Consider the following 18,169-nt stretch of genomic DNA (forward strand, 5'->3'; position numbering starts at 1 on the left):
GTACCTGGACACCAAGATCTCTCTGTTCATCGACACTACCAAGAATCTTCCCATTAGCCCAGTACTCTGCATTCCTGTTACTCCTTCCAAAGTGAATCACCTCACACTTTTCCGCATTAAACTCCATTTGCCATCTCTCAGCCCAGCTCTGCAACCTATCTATGTCCCTCTGTACCCTACAACATCCTTCGGCACTATCCACAACTCCACCGACCTTAGTGTCATCCGCAAATTTACTAACCCACCCTTCTACACCCTCTTCCAGGTCATTTATAAAAATGACAAACAGCAGTGGCCCCAAAACAGATCCTTGCGGTACACCATTAGTAACTAAACTCCAGGATGAACATTTGCCATCAACCACCACCCTCTGTCTTCTTTCAGCTAGCCAATTTCTGATCCAAAGCTCTAAATCACCTTCAACCCCATACTTCCGTATTTTCTGCAATAGCCTACCGTGGGGAACCTTATCAAACGCTTTACTGAAATCCATATACACCACATCCACTGCTTTACCCTCATCCACCTGTTTGGTCACCTTCTCGAAAAACTCAATAAGGTTTGTGAGGCACGACCTACCCTTCACAAAACCGTGCTGACTATCGCTAATGAACTTATTCTTTTCAAGATGATTATAAATCCTGTCTCTTATAACCTTTTCCAACATTTTACCCACAACCGAAGTAAGGCTCACAGGTCTATAATTACCAGGGCTGTCTCTACTCCCCTTCTTGAACGGGGACAACATTTGCTATCCTCCAGTCTTCCGGCACTATTCCTGTCGACAATGACGACATAAAGATCAAGGACAAAGGCTCTTCAATCCCCTCCCTAGCTTCCCAGAGAATCCTAGGATAAATCCCATCTGGCCCAGGGGACTTATCTATTTTCACACTTTCCAAAATTGCTAACACCTCCTCCTTGCGAACCTCAATCCCATCTAGCCTAGTAGCCTGAATCTCAGTATTCTCCTCGACAACATTTTCTTTCTCTACTGTAAATACTGACGCAAAATATTCATTTAACACTTCCCCTATCTCCTCTGATTCCACACACAACTTCCCACTACTATCCTTGATTGGCCCTAATCTAACTCTAGTCATTCTTTTATTCCTGATATACCTATAGAAAGCCTTAGGGTTTTCCCTGATCCTATCCGCCAATGACTTCTCGTGTCCTCTCCTTGCTCTTCTTAGCTCTCCCTTTAGATCCTTCCTGGCTAGCTTGTAACTCTCAAGCGCCCTAACTGAGCCTTCACGTCTCATCCTAACATCAGCCTTCTTCTTCCTCTTGACAAGCGCTTCAACTTCTTTAGTAAACCACGGCTCCCTCACTCGACAACTTCCTCCCTGCCTCACAGGTACATACTTATCAAGGACACGCAGTAGCTGCTCCTTGAATAAGCTCCACATTTCGATTGTTCCCATCCCCTGCAGTCTCCTTCCCAATCCTACGCATCCTAAGTCTTGCCGAATCGCATCATAATTTCCTTTCCCCCAGCTATAATTTTTGCCCTGCGGTATATACCTGTCCCTGCCCATCGCTAAGGTAAACCTAACCGAATTGTGATCACTATCACCAAAGTTCTCACCTACATCTAAATCTAACACCTGGCCGGGTTCATTACCCAGTACCAAATCCAATGTGGCATCGCCCCTGGTTGGCCTGTCTACATACTGTGTCAGAAAACCCTCCTGCACACACCGGACAAAAACTGACCCATCTAAAGTACTCGAACTATAGTATTTCCAGTCGATATTTGGAAAGTTAAAGTCCCCCATAACAACTACCCTGTTACTCTCGCCCCAGTCGAGAATCATCTTCACTATCCTTTCCTCTACATCTCTGGAACTATTTGGAGGTCTATAAAAGACTCCCAACAGGGTGACCTCACCTCTCCTGTTTCTAACCTCGGCCCATACTACCTCAGTAGACGAGTCCTCAAACGTCCTTTCTGTCGCTGTAATACTCTCCTTGATTAACAATGCCACACCCCCCCCTCTTTTACCATCTTCTCTGTTCTTACTGAAACATCTAAATCCCGGAACCTGCAACATCCATTCCTGTCCCTGCTCTACCCATGTCTCCGAAATGGCCACTACATCGAGATCCCAGGTACCAACCCATGCTGCAAGCTCACCCACCTTATTCCGGATGCTCCTGGCGTTGAAGTAGACACACTTTAAACCAGGTTCTTGCTTGCCAGTGCCCTCTTGCGTCCTTGTAACCTTATCCCTGACCTCACTACTCTCAACATCCTGTACACTGGAACTACAATTTAGGTTCCCATTCCCCTGCTGAATTAGTTTAAACCCCCCCGAAGAGCTCTAGCAAATCTCCCCCCCCAGGATATTGGTACCCCTCTGGTTCAGGTGAAGACCATCCTGTTTGTAGAGGTCCCACCTACCCCAGAAAGAGCCCCAATTATCCAGGAAACCAAAACCCTCCCTCCTGCACCATCCCTGCAGCCACGTGTTCAACTCCTCTCTCTCCCTATTCCTCGCTTCGCTATCACGTGGCACGGGCAACAACCCAGAGATAACAACTCTGTTTGTTCTCGCTCTAAGCGAGAGCAGTACAAGAAATACATAATGGGATGTAAACATAAGGACTGTGAAGATACAATTAATGGGAAGACATTGAATGTATTTTTAATTCATTCTCTGATTGTGGGAATCCCTGGCAAGGCTGGCATTTATTGCCCAATCCTAACTGTCTTTGAGCAAGTGATGGTGAACCACCTTCTTGAACCGCTGCAGTTCATGTGGTGAAGATACACCCACAGTGCTGTGAGGCGGATTTGACGCAGCAACAATGAAGGAACAGTGATATCTTTCCAAATCTTAGGCCTATTTCTGTGCTATATGGCTCTGTGGCAACAGTTCCTATTTGTAAATGCTGAGGTAACTTCTGCCAGCTAAATTTACGCTGAATAAATCCTAGCAGATATAGTGGGCACATGCTGCACTTAACAAACACATAGCAACAACTGGCACTTTTACAGATGGACTCTGGAACAGAGCAATCATTGGTGCCTCACAGCTACAATCAGACAAGTGCAAGAAACAGCCCACACTCTACTCATTTCACATGCCAGCAAGTTGAATTTCGTTTCGCTAATGCTGGTGAAGTCAGCTGCTTCAAACAACATGTGTGGTTTGTAATCTTATCTTGAATTTTGTGCAAGATAATCGGAGAGAGCAAGATGGCGAGAAATGCAGAGAGCAGACTGTGACTTTTACTGACAAGTCTGGTCACTTCCGAGAAGCAATACCCACAGAGGAGGGAGTTACTTCATTATATCAAATGTTTCCAGAACAATTATTGACAGTAGCAAAGATTCCAAGGCAGGGTTTCAGAGGAACGAACAGGAGAAAAAAAATGTTCAAAAGACACTGGCCTGTTTGAAACTAGGATGCAATTTGATTGAAGATATTAAAGGGGAGCAACAGCAACTGAGATCTAGGGAGCAAGTTCAACGACATAGACACTAAAACAAAAACAAAATACTGCTGGAAATCTGAAATAAAAAGAGGTGTGTAATAGGTAGAAGGAAGGAGAGATTATTTGATAAAAGGGGTGATGGTGCAAGGCAAAAGAGGGTTGTAATTGGACAGGCTAAGCAACAAAAGATGGGTCTAGAGGAGATGTAAATGGCAACAGCAGAAACATTATCAGAATCTGCTGTTTGAAAAAAATGGGAGCTGTGGCTCTTATCTGAAATTGTTGAACTCAATATTAAGTCAGAAAGGTGATAAGGTGCCTAGTCGAAAGGTGCTGTTCCTCTAGCTTCCATTGAGCTTCATTGGAATAGTATAAATAAATTCAGAGTGGGAGTGGAGCAGAGAATTAAACTAACAGGCAATTGGAAGCTCAGGGGCATGTTTGTGGACTGAACAGAGGTGTTCCACAAAGCAGTCACCCAATCTGTGTTTGATCTCCCCTGTGTAGAGCAGACCACATTGTGAGCAGCGAATACAGTATATTAAATTGAAAGAAGTACAAGTATATCACTGTTTCACCAGTTTCATCCACTTTTCCATTTCCCTCAGCACCTTCCCTTGCAAGCACAGAAGCCAAAGACCTGTACATTCACCTACGCCCTTCCCACCGTCCAAGGCTCCAAACATTCCTTGTTGCTACTTTTAGCAGTTTTTGTATCTGAGTATCTTTGTAACTTTTTGCTCCTAATATATATTGTTTTCCCTTCCAAGGAATAAGCTGCATCCTTATCCCTCCTACCAAAATGAACCACATCACCTGTCAATCTATGGAATTTAATTTGCTAATTACCCTCCAACTCTGCAAATTGTTTATGACTTCCTGTATTTTGGTGCAATGCTCCACCTTATTGGTTACACCACCGCTTGATCCCTATCATGAGTGGAACTCACATACTGAATGCCTGCATGCTCAAGAATATATGAGAATTCAACTGAGACTTTGTTTGTGTCTGCACAAAGCATTTCTAGTCACTTACAGTGGAATCATTGCTAGCTATTTGCAGTAAGGCTGTATCTGAAAATATTTTCTGCTGCTGCAGTTTTTGCTTGAAGGGGAAATTTCAGCAATAGTCGTGTCTTGGCTCAATTCCGCAATTCACTATTTTAAGACTGGGCTGGTGTTAATCATTGAGATCTAACTACAATCTCAGCATCAGGCACACTTCCCTGTAACTCTTGCCTGGGGTTTTCAACTTCTGTACATGCTGGCCTGTAATTTTCCGCTCACTAAAAAGGAAGAGGGGATTCTCGTAGGTTGGTGAGCGCACAAGGACTAACCAGATTGCTATTTAATAGCCCCTAAACAGAGTATTGTATTTTATCACTTTTATTCATTTATTGATTCTCAGGATTTGGGCATTGTTGGCAAGGCTGGCATTTATCGACCATCCTCAACTGTTCTGAGAAGGTGGTGGGCATTTTCCTTCAATCACGGTGGACTATGTGATGAAGGTACTCCCACAACACTGTAGGTAGGGAGTTCCAGCACAACGTCTGGAAAAGAATAAGTTCATTAGCGATAGTCAGCACGGTTTTGTGAAGGGTAGGTCGTGCCTCACAAACCTTATTGAGTTTTTCGAGAAGGTGACCAAACAGGTGGATGAGGGTAAAGCAATGGATGTGGTGTATATGGATTTCAGTAAGGCGTTTGACAAGGTTCCCCACGGTAGGCTATTGCAGAAAATACGGAAGTATGGGGTTGAAGGTGATTTAGAGCTTTGGATCAGAAATTGGCTAGCTGAAAGAAGACAGAGGGTGGTGGTTGATGGCAAATGTTCATCCTGGAGTTTAGTTACTAGTGGTGTACCGCAAGGATCTTTTTTGGGGCCACTGCTGTTTGTCATTTTTATAAATGACCTGGAAGAGGGTGTAGAAGGGTGGGTTAGTAAATTTGCGGATGACACTAAGGTCGGTGGAGTTGTGGATAGTGCCGAAGGATGTTGTAGGGTACAGAGGGACATAGATAGGCTGCAGAGCTGGGCTGAGAGATGGCAAATGGAGTTTAATGCGGAAAAGTGTGAGGTGATTCACTTTGGAAGGAGTAACAGGAATGCAGAGTACTGGGCTAATGGGAAGATTCTTGGTAGTGTAGATGAACAGAGAGATCTTGGTGTCCAGGTGCATAAATCCCTGAAGGTTGCTACCCAGGTTAATAGGGCTGTTAAGAAGGCATATGGTGTGTTAGCTTTTATTAGTAGGGGGATCGAGTTTCGGAGCCACGAGGTCATGCTGCAGCTGTACAAAACTCTGGTGAGACCGCACCTGGAGTATTGCGTGCAGTTCTGGTCACCGCATTATAGGAAGGATGTGGAAGCTTTGGAAAGGGTGCAGAGGAGATTTACTAGGATGTTGCCTGGTATGGAGGGAAGGTCTTACGAGGAAAGGCTGAGGGACTTGAGGTTGTTTTTGTTGGAGAGAAGGAGGAGGAGAGGTGACTTAATAGAGACATATAAGATAATCAGAGGGTTAGATAGGGTGGATAGTGAGAGTCTTTTTCCTCGGATGGTGATGGCAAACACGAGGGGACATAGCTTTAAGTTGAGGGGTGATAGATATAGGACAGATGTCAGAGGTAGTTTCTTTACTCAGAGAGTAGTAGGGGTGTGGAACGCCCTGCCTGCAACAGTAGTAGACTCGCCAACTTTAAGGGCATTTAAGTGGTCATTTGATAGACATATGGATGAAAATGGAATAGTGTAGGTCAGATGGTTTCACAGGTCGGCGCAACATCGAGGGCCGAAGGGCCTGTACTGCGCTGTAATGTTCTAAAAAAAAACGTGTGTCCAAGTGAGGACGGTGTGTGACCTGCAGGGGAACTTGGAGGTGATGGTGTACCCACGACTTTGCTGCTTCTTTTTAAACTGCTTTTGAAATGAAATATATGAATACATAGGCTGCTGTGAATTACTAATCAAATACAATAATTCCTATATCCAGTGTTTTATCCAACTGAAGGATATGGACATTGGGGTGAAATTGGTTTTCGGTGAAGGGACAAAATGGAGTGATAATGAATTGGGAGCCCTTTTTACACAATAATAGAATTTCTGAATATCAGGCAGAGTGTAAAATGGACTGCTGATTCCCTAGCGCTGGTTTTGCCCTACCACATAACATACCAATTTCACCACCTCTGCTCCTCTTAGTGCGGCACAGTGGCGCAGTGGTTAGCACTGCAGCCTCACAGCTCCAGCGACCCGGGTTCAATTCTGGGTACTGCCTGTGTGGAGTTTGCAAGTTCTCCCTGTGTCTGCGTGGGTTTCCTCCGGGTGCTCCGGTTTCCTCCCGCATGCCAAAAGACTTGCAGGTTGATAGGTAAATTGGCCATTATAAATTGTCCCTAGTATAGATAGGTGGTAGGGAAATATAGGGACAGGTGGGGATGTGGTAGGAATATGGAATTAGTGTAGGATTAGTATAAATGGGTGGTTGATGGTCGGCACAGACTCGGTGGGCCGAAGGGCCTGTTACATGCTGTATCTCTAAAACTAAAAAAAAACTAGTTGTGGGATGATGAACTACCAACAGTATAGAAGATTCAGTGACCAAGGTACCCTCCTGTATTGCTGAGGAACATGTTTTCATATGTAAACATTTACATTGCAGCAAAGCTAGAATCCTGTCTCACCTGTCACACTATCAATGTAGAAAGTTCTGTTACCATAGTGGAGTCAAGACAAGCACCAATCAACCACCAATCATAAGGCAGCCAGCAGATGGACAACCCATTTGGCAAATCACAGAACAGTTTCTTTAAATTAACTTTTCATGAGTCAAAATTCATCAAGAAATTGGATCCAAATGAGGAACTGAAGAGGTTAGGACTGAGTCAGAGTCAGAATCTCGCTGACTTCATGGTTCTGACACCGCTCCGACATGGCCACATGCATGTGTCGCAATTTTGAATCACAAGTAGTTAAATTGGCCCAGACTCACATTCACCACCCAATTAATGGTGAGAGACACAGGAAGTGGGTAGGACTGAGGCAGCAGTGGACCTGATTTGAAGTGTTGGCAGCAGCCATTGCTGAGGCTGCTGTTTGCCCAGAAAATGGAAGCACTGCCTGAGCAGAGGGCAGTGGGACGGGAGGGCCACCATACCAGGCCAGTCCCCTGTTTTTCTCACGGCATGCTGGAGGTCCTGCTGGAGCCAGTGACTGCACGCATGCAGGAACATTCTCTTCCCTGCCAGTGACAACAAAGGCCTGCAAAACTCACCAGGAGGGCATAGCTGGAGGCGGCAGAAGAGGTCAGCAGCAGAGGAGTGGTGAGGAGGAACTGGGCCCAGTGCAGGAAGTGTTTCAATGATCTTCTTAGGTCTGGCAAGGTGAGTGGCAAGAAAGACCCAGATGGCATGCCTCCTGGTCAGCAGTTACCAGAGTGCACAAAAGATGGGCATCCTGAGAGCACATAGAGTTCTTCTCACCATGACAGAGGGGTGTACCCAGGTGCCTTATTGACCCATAAGCACAGGCCAGAATCTGAGTGTTGCTGGTCAGGAGGCTGGAGGGCAGACTGTGTGAATGAGAAGCTGCAAGTGGAGAGGGAGGAAGACATTGTCCCAATGGCATCGTTCTTCACCTTGCAGGCCAAAGAGAGTTGAACACTCAGGAGAACAAGAGAGCATATCTGGACGGTGAGCTGCCATAGCGCGTGGTAATGAGGCGATTTGAGGAGCAGGCCCTTGATGTGGCCAGAGTGTCCAGCCTCAGGGACGCTGGGGATGGAGAAGCAGGAGTCCACTGCAGACAGGGTGAAGACATCTCAACATCTCCAGGTTCAGGGGATGCATGGCAATGTCATTGTCAATGTATACGTGGTCATCTCATTATTTTAAGCAGCAGCAGCAGCAACTGTTGACAGTCCCGATCTCTCATCACCATCTTCTCTAATGTCTCCCACAGGGCCTGCTGCAGTGGGCAAGAGTCCATGCTCAGAGAACAAGTTCCCAAAGACTCAGAGGGAGAGACCTTGGAGCCTGAACTGTCACGTCTTACTAGCGCACCCTCCACCAGCGCAGACACTCACAACTCAGTGGGTCCTCGTGTGTTATTAGAAATGGTGGCAAACATCACTTCAGGGCTGGAGGATTCGGGGGAGGCAGAGTCGGATGTGGCTCGAGAGTCATGAAACCTGGAGAGCCAGCGTGAGATGTGTGCCTATATATTGGAGTTTCCTGAGGCACTGTGGAGTCATGGCATGAGAATGGAGTAGTCCATTCATCTCGTGTGCTCCAAAATGACTCAGTGCTTTGAGTACGTGAGCTCCTCCATGGAGAGAGTGGCCAACTTCATGGATAGCCATATGTGGCATCACTCAGAGAGGATGTAGGAACTGTATTGACTGGTCACTGGCACAAATGGTGCAGAGAACCATGGAGTGGATGCCAGCTGTGCCCCAGCTGGTTGTACCCTTCAGTACCCACCATGAAAGGGCCCCATTGACAAAACATCTGACAATGGGTCATTCAAAAAGGAAATAGTGAGAGTTCAAGGCCAACATGTTCCCATAAAGGTGAAGGGTAGGACCAACAAGTCCAGGGAACCCTGGATGTCAAGGGATATAGAGGATTGGATAAGGAAAAAAAAGGAGGCTTATGGCAGATTCAAAGTGCTGAAAACAGTGGAGGCACCAGAGGAGTATAGAAAGTGTGTGGGAGGTGGGGGTGGGGGAGGGGGGTAGTTAAAAAAGTGATTAGGAGAGCGAAGAGGGGACACTGGTGGGCAAGATAAAGGAAAATCCCAAGGCATTTTATAAGTATATTAAGGGCAAGAGGATAAGCAGGGAAAGGGTAGGGCCCATTAGGGACCAAAGTGGCAATCTGTGTGTGGAGACGGAGGACATGGATGAGGTTTTGAATGATTACTTTTCATCTGTGTTCACTATGGAGAAGGACGATGTAGGTGTAGAGATTAGGGAGGGGGATTGTGATGTACTTGAACAAATTAGCACTGAAAGGGAGGAGGTAGTAGCTGTTTTAGCAGGCTTGAAACTGGATAAATCCCCAGGCCCAGATGAGATGTATCCCAGGCTGCTATGTGAGGCAAGGAAGGAGATAGCAGAGGCTCTGACATAAATTTTCAAATCCTCTCTGGCCACAGGAGAGGTATCAGTGGACTGGAGGACAGCAAATGTGGTACCATTATTCAAGAAGGGTAGCAGGGATAAACCAGGTAATTACAGGCCGGTGTGTCTAACATCAGTGGTAGGGAAACTATTGGAAAAAATTCTGAGGGACAGGATTAATCTCCAGTTGGAGAGGCAGGGATTAATCAGGGATTGTCAGCATGGCTATGTTAGGGGGAGATCGTGTCTAACAAACTTGATTGAATAATAAGGAGGTAGATAAGGAGGTGACTAGATGTGTAGATGAGGGTAAAGCAGTTGATGTAGTCTACATGGACTTCAGTAAGGCTTTTGATAAGGTCCCGCATGGGAGATTGGTTAAGAAGGTAAGAGCCCATGGGATCCAGGGCAATTTGGCAAATTGGATCCAAAATTGGCTTAGTGGCAGGAGGCAGATGGTGATGGTCGAGGGTGTTTTTGCGAGTGAAAACCTGTGACCAGTGGAGTACCACAGGGATCGGTGCTGGGACCCTTGCCCTTTGTAGTGTACATTAATGATTTAGACATGAACATAGGAGGTATGATCAGTAAGTTTGCAGATGACACGAAAATTGGTGGTGTCATAAATAGTGAGGAGGAAAGCCTTATGTTACATTACGATATAGATGGGCTGGTAAGATGGGCGGAGCAGTGGCAAATGGAATTTAATCCTGAGATGTGTGAGGTGATGCATTTTGGGAGGACTAACAAGGCAAGGGAATATACAATGGATGGTAGGACCCTAGGATTTACAGAGGGTCAGAGGGACCTTGGTGTACTTGTCCATAGATCACTGAAGGCAGCAGCACAGGTAGATAAGGTGGTTAGGAAGGCATACGGGATACTTGCCTTTATTAGCCGAGGCACAGAATATAAGAGTAGGGAGGTTATGATAGAGCTGTATAAAACGTTCGGCCACAGCTGGAGTACTGTGTACAGTTCTGGTCACTGCACTATAGGAAGGATGTGATTGCACTGGAGAGGATGCAGAGGAGATTCACCAGGATGTTGCCTGGGCTGGAACATTTCAGCTATGAAGAGAGACTGAAAAGGCTAGGGTTGTTTTCCTTGGAGCAGAGAAGGCTGAGGGGGGATCTGATTGAGGTAAATTATGAGGGGCTTTGATATGATAGATAGGAAGAAACTTTTTCCCTTCGCGGAGGGATCAATAAACAAGGGGCATAGATTTAAGGTAAGGAGCAGGAGGTTTAGAGGGGAATTGAGGAAAAAAAATTTCACCCAGAGGATGGTTGGAATCTGGAACGCACTGCCTGAAGAAGTGGTAGAGGCAGGAACCCTCACAATATTTAAGAAGTATTTAGATAAGCACTTGAAATGCCATAGCATACAAGGCTACGGGCCAAGTGCTGGAAAATGGGATTACAATAGATAGGTGCTTGATGGCCGGCACAGACATGATGGACCGAAGGGCCTGTTTCTGTGTTGCATAACTCTATGACTGTCTGTGGAGTCACACCCTGCAACATTGCTGGTGCAGCAGCCTTAGATGCTGCCCCCGCATCACCATCCCCCCCCCCAACACTGGGCACCTCCATTATGTGGATGACTACCACGGATATTTCTGTCCCGGACAGGCACTAGTGAGCTGTCTGCCTCCACCTCATCCTCAGCCACAAGGGGAACACGTCGTAGGGATGGCCATAAACACGGGCCACTGCATCAGTAAGGTCACTTTGTTGCTCACTTGGGTGTTTCTGATGTAAATTATAGTGAAATGTTAGGGGATGAAGTGCTGGGAAAGCTGTTGCACTCGGGCTGTCTTGTGTGTTTGCATTTCATGTTGGTGAAATGCAGGAGAATGGGAAGTGAGGGTTGGCAGAGCGATGCAGTGTGTTAGTGAAGATTGTGTAAGCTGGAGAGTCTGGAGCTTTCCTGCCCTTCCTTCCACACCCCTTTGCCCCCTTTGCCAAGGGGTCTGCCTCTGCTCCTGCAGATACTATTCCTCATCGCTGGTCAGAGCAAGCTCGGAGAAAATTCATCCCGTTTCCGCTGGTGCCTACTACATCCTTACATAAAGTACCTAATTCATACTGATCACATTGAGAGGCATATTGAGCTTTTATATGTATTGCCTTTTATAAAGTTTCGTACTTAATCTTCTTCCAGCTCTTCCGAAGGTGGAAAAGATTGAAATGATTAATAAAACTAATGTTAAAAATGTAAAGATTATTGCAGTGGTTATATTACTGGATTGGTGATCCAGAGAATATTAGTTCAAAATTCACTATGACAATTTGAGAATTTGACTTCAATTTTAAAAATATCTAAATAAATTGGATTGTCATAAAAATCTGACTGGTTCACTACTGTCCCTTTGGGGAATGAAACCTGCCGTCCTAACTCGGTCTGGCCTATATGTGACTTCACTCCCACACCATTGTGGTTCACTTTAAAATGCCCTTTGAAGTGGCCGAGCAAGCCACTCAGTTATAGCAAACAGTGGCCATTGGATCAAGAAGAACATCCATCACAATCTGCTCAGGACAGCTAGGGATGGGCAATAAATACCAGCCTTGCCACGATGCCCACATCTCAAGAATAAAATTAGGAAATTGAACGCACAATCGGAATGCTGTGATAAATTATACAAAGAAATCATCAGCTTACCGCCATCTCAGATGTAAGGTACAAGTGATTTGAGTCCAATGTGTCAAACACGACTTTGTGACGAATTGGGGTTTCATCTTCCAATTCAAACAGGACGATTGGGTGAATTAATTTCATTGTTCTGTCCATAACCAGCTGCAAAAATGTAAAGGAGTTAATAAATCTGCCACTAGAGTCACATGACTATTACTCCTGGATGCCATGTTCCCCTAAATTACAATAAGGACGACAGTTCATTGGCTGTAAAGTGCTGTGGAAGCCCTGGGATTGTGAAAGGCACTATCTAAATGTAACTCTTCTTTCTTTACTTAATTTTTTTCTGATTTAAGCAAAGTGACTTGTGTAGAGGTGCGAGGGGAATCAGAGATGGTCAAGTCTAGTAACAATGAAGGTCATTGTAAAATATCAGGTTACGTGATTAAACTTGTGTCAAGTACCAAATAGTAATTTCAGTTTCTGTAACTGATTTTGTAAATTAACTGACTGCTGCTCTGTTACTCACTGCACATCATAAAGTGTGTCACAGGCAAAGAATTGTTGTTTTTGAAGTGTAACTACTGCGACGAAAGTGGCAGCCAATTTGTTGACAGCAAGCTCCCACAAAGAGCAATGCGATAATGACCAGATAATCTGTTTTATTGTGCTTGTTGAGGGATGAAAATTGGACAAGACACGGGGGATAACTCCCCTGCTCTTCAAAATTGTTCCATGGGATCTTTTACATCCAACTGAGAGGGCAAACAGGCCTTAGTTTAATATCTCATCTGAAAGATGGTACCTCTGACAGTGCAGCACCCCCTCAATACTGCACTGGAGTGTCAACCTGGATTATGTCCTCGAGTCTCTAGACTGAGACTTGAACCCACAATCTCTTGACTCAGAGGTGAGCGCTGTCACTGGGCAGTGATGTGGGATCTCAAGCCCACAGTCTGTTACTTTCCATCTGTTAAAATTACTGTCAGAATGTAACTGGTCATGTGCCTGCGATTGCCTGAGATACATCCCACCAAGTCCGTTCACTGTGAGGATTGCTCGGTCAAAGGATCCTCCTTCCTTTCAACCATTTTGGCCTCACTGGTCGAAGAATCACAAGTATTTTCCAACAAACACATCAAATTCAACTCAAGCCGCATTCCTGTTCCACTGACGGTAGCTCCAGCACATTCTGTTTCACTGACAGGGCAGTCCCAGTAGATTCTGCTCCACTGACAGGGCAGTCCCAGCACATCCTGCTCCACTGACAGGGCAGTCCCAGTAGATTCTGCTCCACTGACAGGGCAGTCCCAGCACATCCTGCTCCACTGACAGGGCAGTCCCAGTAGATTCTGCTCCACTGACAGGGCAGTCCCAGTAGATTCTGCTCCACTGATGGCAGTTCCAGCAGATCCTGCACTGTGCCTCTCTTACCATCTACATCCTGAGATCACTTAATTATTTCTAAGTTCAATTATCTATTGGCTTTTCAAACAAAACAGTCTCCCTATCAGAACTATGGATACATTACATTAACAGGTTTATAAATTACACGATTCCTTTAACAGAAAACAATCAGATTATACTTCACTTTGGAGATAAATATAATTTATCCACAAACATCCATTCTGACCTTAATTAATTGTCCATCTTCTGTCCCAAGAAATAGTACAATCCAGTCTCGCACAATACTGGCTGACACAGAGAGTAGTTCAGGGTGATTAAACATTGATGTACTGTGGATTGGAGCTAGGACTTCTTTGGTTATCTAAAATAGTGATAAAAAATATATCATAAAAAGACAATAAGGCTAAGATTCCTTAATGCTAACTGTAATCATACTTTAATAGGATCAAACACAACATTGAAATGCCAGTAAAATTCTAGGAAATCAATTGCTTCATAACAACCCTCTCTCTCACTCTCTGTCCTTATCCCTCATTCTGTGGCTGTTTTTCTCTCTTTCTCTCGGCCCCTGTCTCTCATGCTGACTCTCTTCTGCTGTCTCTTTTAATCGTGTATCTCTCTCTCATGTTTCTATCTCTCTGTGCGTCTCTCTATCTTTCTGTCTGTCTTTCTGTCTCTTGCTTTATCACTCACTGTCTGTCTCTCGCTAGAAAACAGTCTCTGACCAGGAGTTTTGAATCCTTCTGACATATGCAGCTTGTAGGATTGGCGAATTGCTGATGCAACACTTTTGCTCAAGGACAGAAGGACAGGGTGACCATAGACCAGTTAGTTTATCGTCAGCTATGGGCAAACTTTTAGAATCCAGAATTCAAGATCAAATTAATGAGAATTTAGAATACACGGCTTAATCAGGGACAGCCAGCAGAGACTGGGTAAAGGAAGTTCCGTTTGACAAATTTAAGGGTTTTAGTTGAAGAGTTGACAGATTTGGAGTGCGGATTAACAGAGTGAATGCAGCAGGTAAAGTGAATAGGAATTTTCTGAAGACAGTCAATAAGGTTTCTCACAAGACGCTTGTTAGAAAAAGACAAGCACATGTTATAAAGCAAATGTAACAGCGTGGATAAAAAGCTGGTTGATGGACAGGAAACAACACGCTCGGGTTAATGGGTGTTCTTCCCTCACCATCAATTCCACACTCAACCCTGGCCATTGTCCCAGGCTGAACCAAACTACTCGCAACCACTGCCTCCTGTTTGACCACAAGTTGAGCCTCTGACTCCACATGCTCTCTGTCACAAAGATTGCCTACTTTCTATTCAACACCATCACCCACCACCACCCCTGCCTCAGCAGATCTGCTGCTGAAATCCTCTTCCATACTATTATGACATCAAGACTCGACTATTCCAATGCTCTCCTCGCCACACTCACATTATCCACCCTTAGTCCATCAAGTCCTACTCACCCATTCTCCCCTCTTCATTGACCTACATGGCTCCCGATTCCCCAAAGCCTCATCTTTGGAACTTCCATTTTTGTGTTTGAATCCTTTCATGGCCTCACCCCTCCCCATCTCTCCAGCCTCGTAGACCCCTCTGTCCCAAACTCTCCATTCCCCTGACTCTGACCTTTTATGCATTCTCTTTCCCTTCACCATGGGTGACTGTGCCTTCAGTTGCCTAGACCACACATTCTGGAATTCCCTCCCTAAACCCCTCCATCTTTCCACTACTCTCTCCTCCTTCAAGACACTACCATCCTTGACTATGATTTTGGCCACCCCTCCTAACATCTCATTTGATGGCTTAGTGTCCATTTTTCTTGTGATTGCTCTTTTTATGGTTTTATCTATCTGCACTCACATGCAAGGGAATTATGTATTTGAACCACAAGGACACAAGGATGCAAGAAATAGGAGCAGGAGTAGACCATATGGCCCATCAAGCCTGCTCCGCTATTCAATATGATCACTGCTGATCTTGGGCTTCAATTCCACTTTCCTCCCTGCTCCCCATATCCCTTGACTCCCTGTGAGACCAAAAATCTTTCTGTCCCAGCCTAACATGTATTCAATGATGGAGCATCCACAACCCTCTGGGGAAGAGAATTCCAAAGATTCATAACCCTTTGAGTGAAGTAATTTCTCCTCATCTCAGTCCTGAATGATTGACCCCTTATCCTGAGACTGTGTCCCCGTGTTCTACATTCCCTGACCAGTGGGAACAATCTCTCAGCTTCTACCCTATCAAGCCCTTTCAGAATCTTGTATGTCACAATTAGATCGTCTCTCATTCTTCTAAACTCCAGAGAATATAGGCCCAATTTACTCAGCCTCTCATCATAGGACAACTCTCTCATCCCGGGAACCAATTTAGTAAATCTTTGCTGCACTGCCTCCAGTGCAAGTATATCCTTTCTTAAATGTGGAGACCATAACTGCACACAGTATTCCAGGTGTGGTCTCACCAAAGCCCTGTACAATATTAGTAAGACTTCTTTATTCCTGTCCTCCAATCCCCTTGCAATAAGGGCCAACATGCCATTTGCCTTCCTAATAGCCTGCTGCATCTGCATGTTAACTTTGTGCGTTTCTTGTACGCATACCCCAAAGACTCTCTGAACATCAACACATATCAGTTTCACACCTTGTAAAAAATATCCTGCTTTTCTATTTTTATGACCAAGTGAACAACTTCACACTTCCCTACATTATCCTCCATTTGCCATCTTGTTGCCCACTCATTTAATCTGTCTATATCGCTTTGCAGCCTCTCTACATCCTCCCCGCAGCTTACTTTTCCACCGAGCTTTGTATCATCAGCAAACTTAGATACATTACTCTCTCTCTTCATCCAAGTCATTAATATAGAGTGTAAGTAGCTGAGGTCCCAGCACTGATCCTTGCAGCACCCCACTATTCACTGCCTGCCAACTTGAAAATGCCCCATTTATGCCCACTCTCTACTTCCTGTCTGTTAACCAATCCTCTATCCACGTCAATATATTACACCCAACACCATGAGCCCTTATCTTGCCTATTAATCTGCCCAGAGTGTTTGCAGCCACGGCGTGCGGTAAGTCCATTGAGGTGAAGAAGGAGCAGCGGGACCCGAGAGAAGTCCTGAGAAAACGTGCCCCGAACACTCAAAAAATCCACGAACGGCCCCCCCGTCCGCAACTTCAAAGCGCCCGCGGGAGATGGCTCGGAGAGCATCTGCAGCGCACTGTCGGCAATGCTGCATGCCTTTATTTAAACCACTGCAAAAAAAAACCCTTAGCAAATGTAATCACCTCTAAGTCTGCCAAATGATGCTTCACCTCCCGAAGGACGTGGATGAGCTTTCCGGACGTCGATGGTGGGCACTGAGGAAATGGCTTATTACCTGCACCAGCTTCCCCCCCCACCCCCCCTTTACCCCCCTTCCACCCCCCCCCCCGTCCCCTTCCCTGCTCCACCCTCTCAGCTCACCCCCTCACAACCCCGTCCCAGCCCGCCCCCCCCGCACCATCTTCACCCCGCACCCCCTTCCCCTGCACCCCCCCCCCCCCACCCCCTCCCTCTACCCCTCCCCCTTGCATCCCCTCCTCCCACCGGCACCATCCTACACCTGTGTAGGGGCCCCAACAACCCCACTGCCTTGTGGGCGTCTCGGGAGAGACCAAGGCTAAGGGAGTAAACCCTAACAGATAATCCGGAGCGGAACCCCGTAGGCGGTCATGTGTCACCTTTGGCAAGTTTCCGGCAGTTCCTGCAGCCATACTGGTGCCAAACGTCGTGTCCTGCACTCCTTTGGACCCCACCAGAAAGGCCGAGAGGGGGGTTTTGACGACTGGGCAACTCTCAACCTCCATAAATTTGCCCAGGCATGCGCCATGGAGAGGTCACTTCATAGTTGCCTCACAGCGACTGACACAACACGGAAGGCAGCAGTTACGGGTTATAAGTCCAGATAAATTGGCGTAGAAACTGGGCGCCACGGGTTGCCTTTGTCGGTGGGAGAGGTCATTGCACCTCACTGGACAGCTGCCGCCCGCCTCAAACCGGGCAGCCCCCGGTCAATAAGGTTCTGTCCCGCCACAGTCTGCCTGCTTCAATGGGTGCTTGGAGCTCAGGGTCATTGCCCGAAAGGTGGACTGATACACCGCACCAAACAACATGAAAAAAGGAAAGAAGGTACCAGCCCTTCGCTTTGCAAGCTGGAACGTCAGAACTATGTGTCCTGGCCTGTCGGAAGACCTTACACAAATCAACGATTCTCGGAAGACTGCCATCATTAACAACGAGCTCAGTAGACTCAATGTAGACATTGCAGCACTTCAGGAGACTCGCCTCCCCGCGAGTGGCTCTCTAGCAGAGCAAGACTACACCTTCTTCTGGCAGGGCAGGGATCCTGAAGAACCAAGACAGCATGGAGTGGGCTTCGCCATCAGAAACTCCTTGCTCAGCATGATAGAGCCTCCCTCAAATGGCTCGGAACGCATACTGTCCATCCGACTGCTCACCACCTCTGGTCCAGTACACCTACTCAGTATCTATGCTCCAACAC

The 18,169-nt window shown here is 46.1% G+C and overlaps 1 protein-coding gene across 1 annotated transcript in view; it reads right to left on the minus strand.

Moving 5' to 3' along the window:
- Positions 1-18,169, minus strand: part of plxnc1 (plexin C1) — a 158,719-nt gene that overhangs the window by 106,942 nt on the left and 33,608 nt on the right. Inside the window, exons 2-3 of the mRNA XM_068058810.1 lie at positions 13,843-13,977; positions 12,237-12,371 (exon numbers count right to left, since the gene is read on the minus strand). Of these exons, the coding sequence (XP_067914911.1) occupies positions 12,237-12,371; positions 13,843-13,977 (270 nt within the window). The remainder of the gene's footprint in view (positions 1-12,236; positions 12,372-13,842; positions 13,978-18,169) is intronic.

Source organism: Heterodontus francisci, chromosome 27, assembly GCF_036365525.1.
Source record: "Heterodontus francisci isolate sHetFra1 chromosome 27, sHetFra1.hap1, whole genome shotgun sequence".
Lineage (NCBI taxonomy): Eukaryota > Metazoa > Chordata > Chondrichthyes > Heterodontiformes > Heterodontidae > Heterodontus > Heterodontus francisci.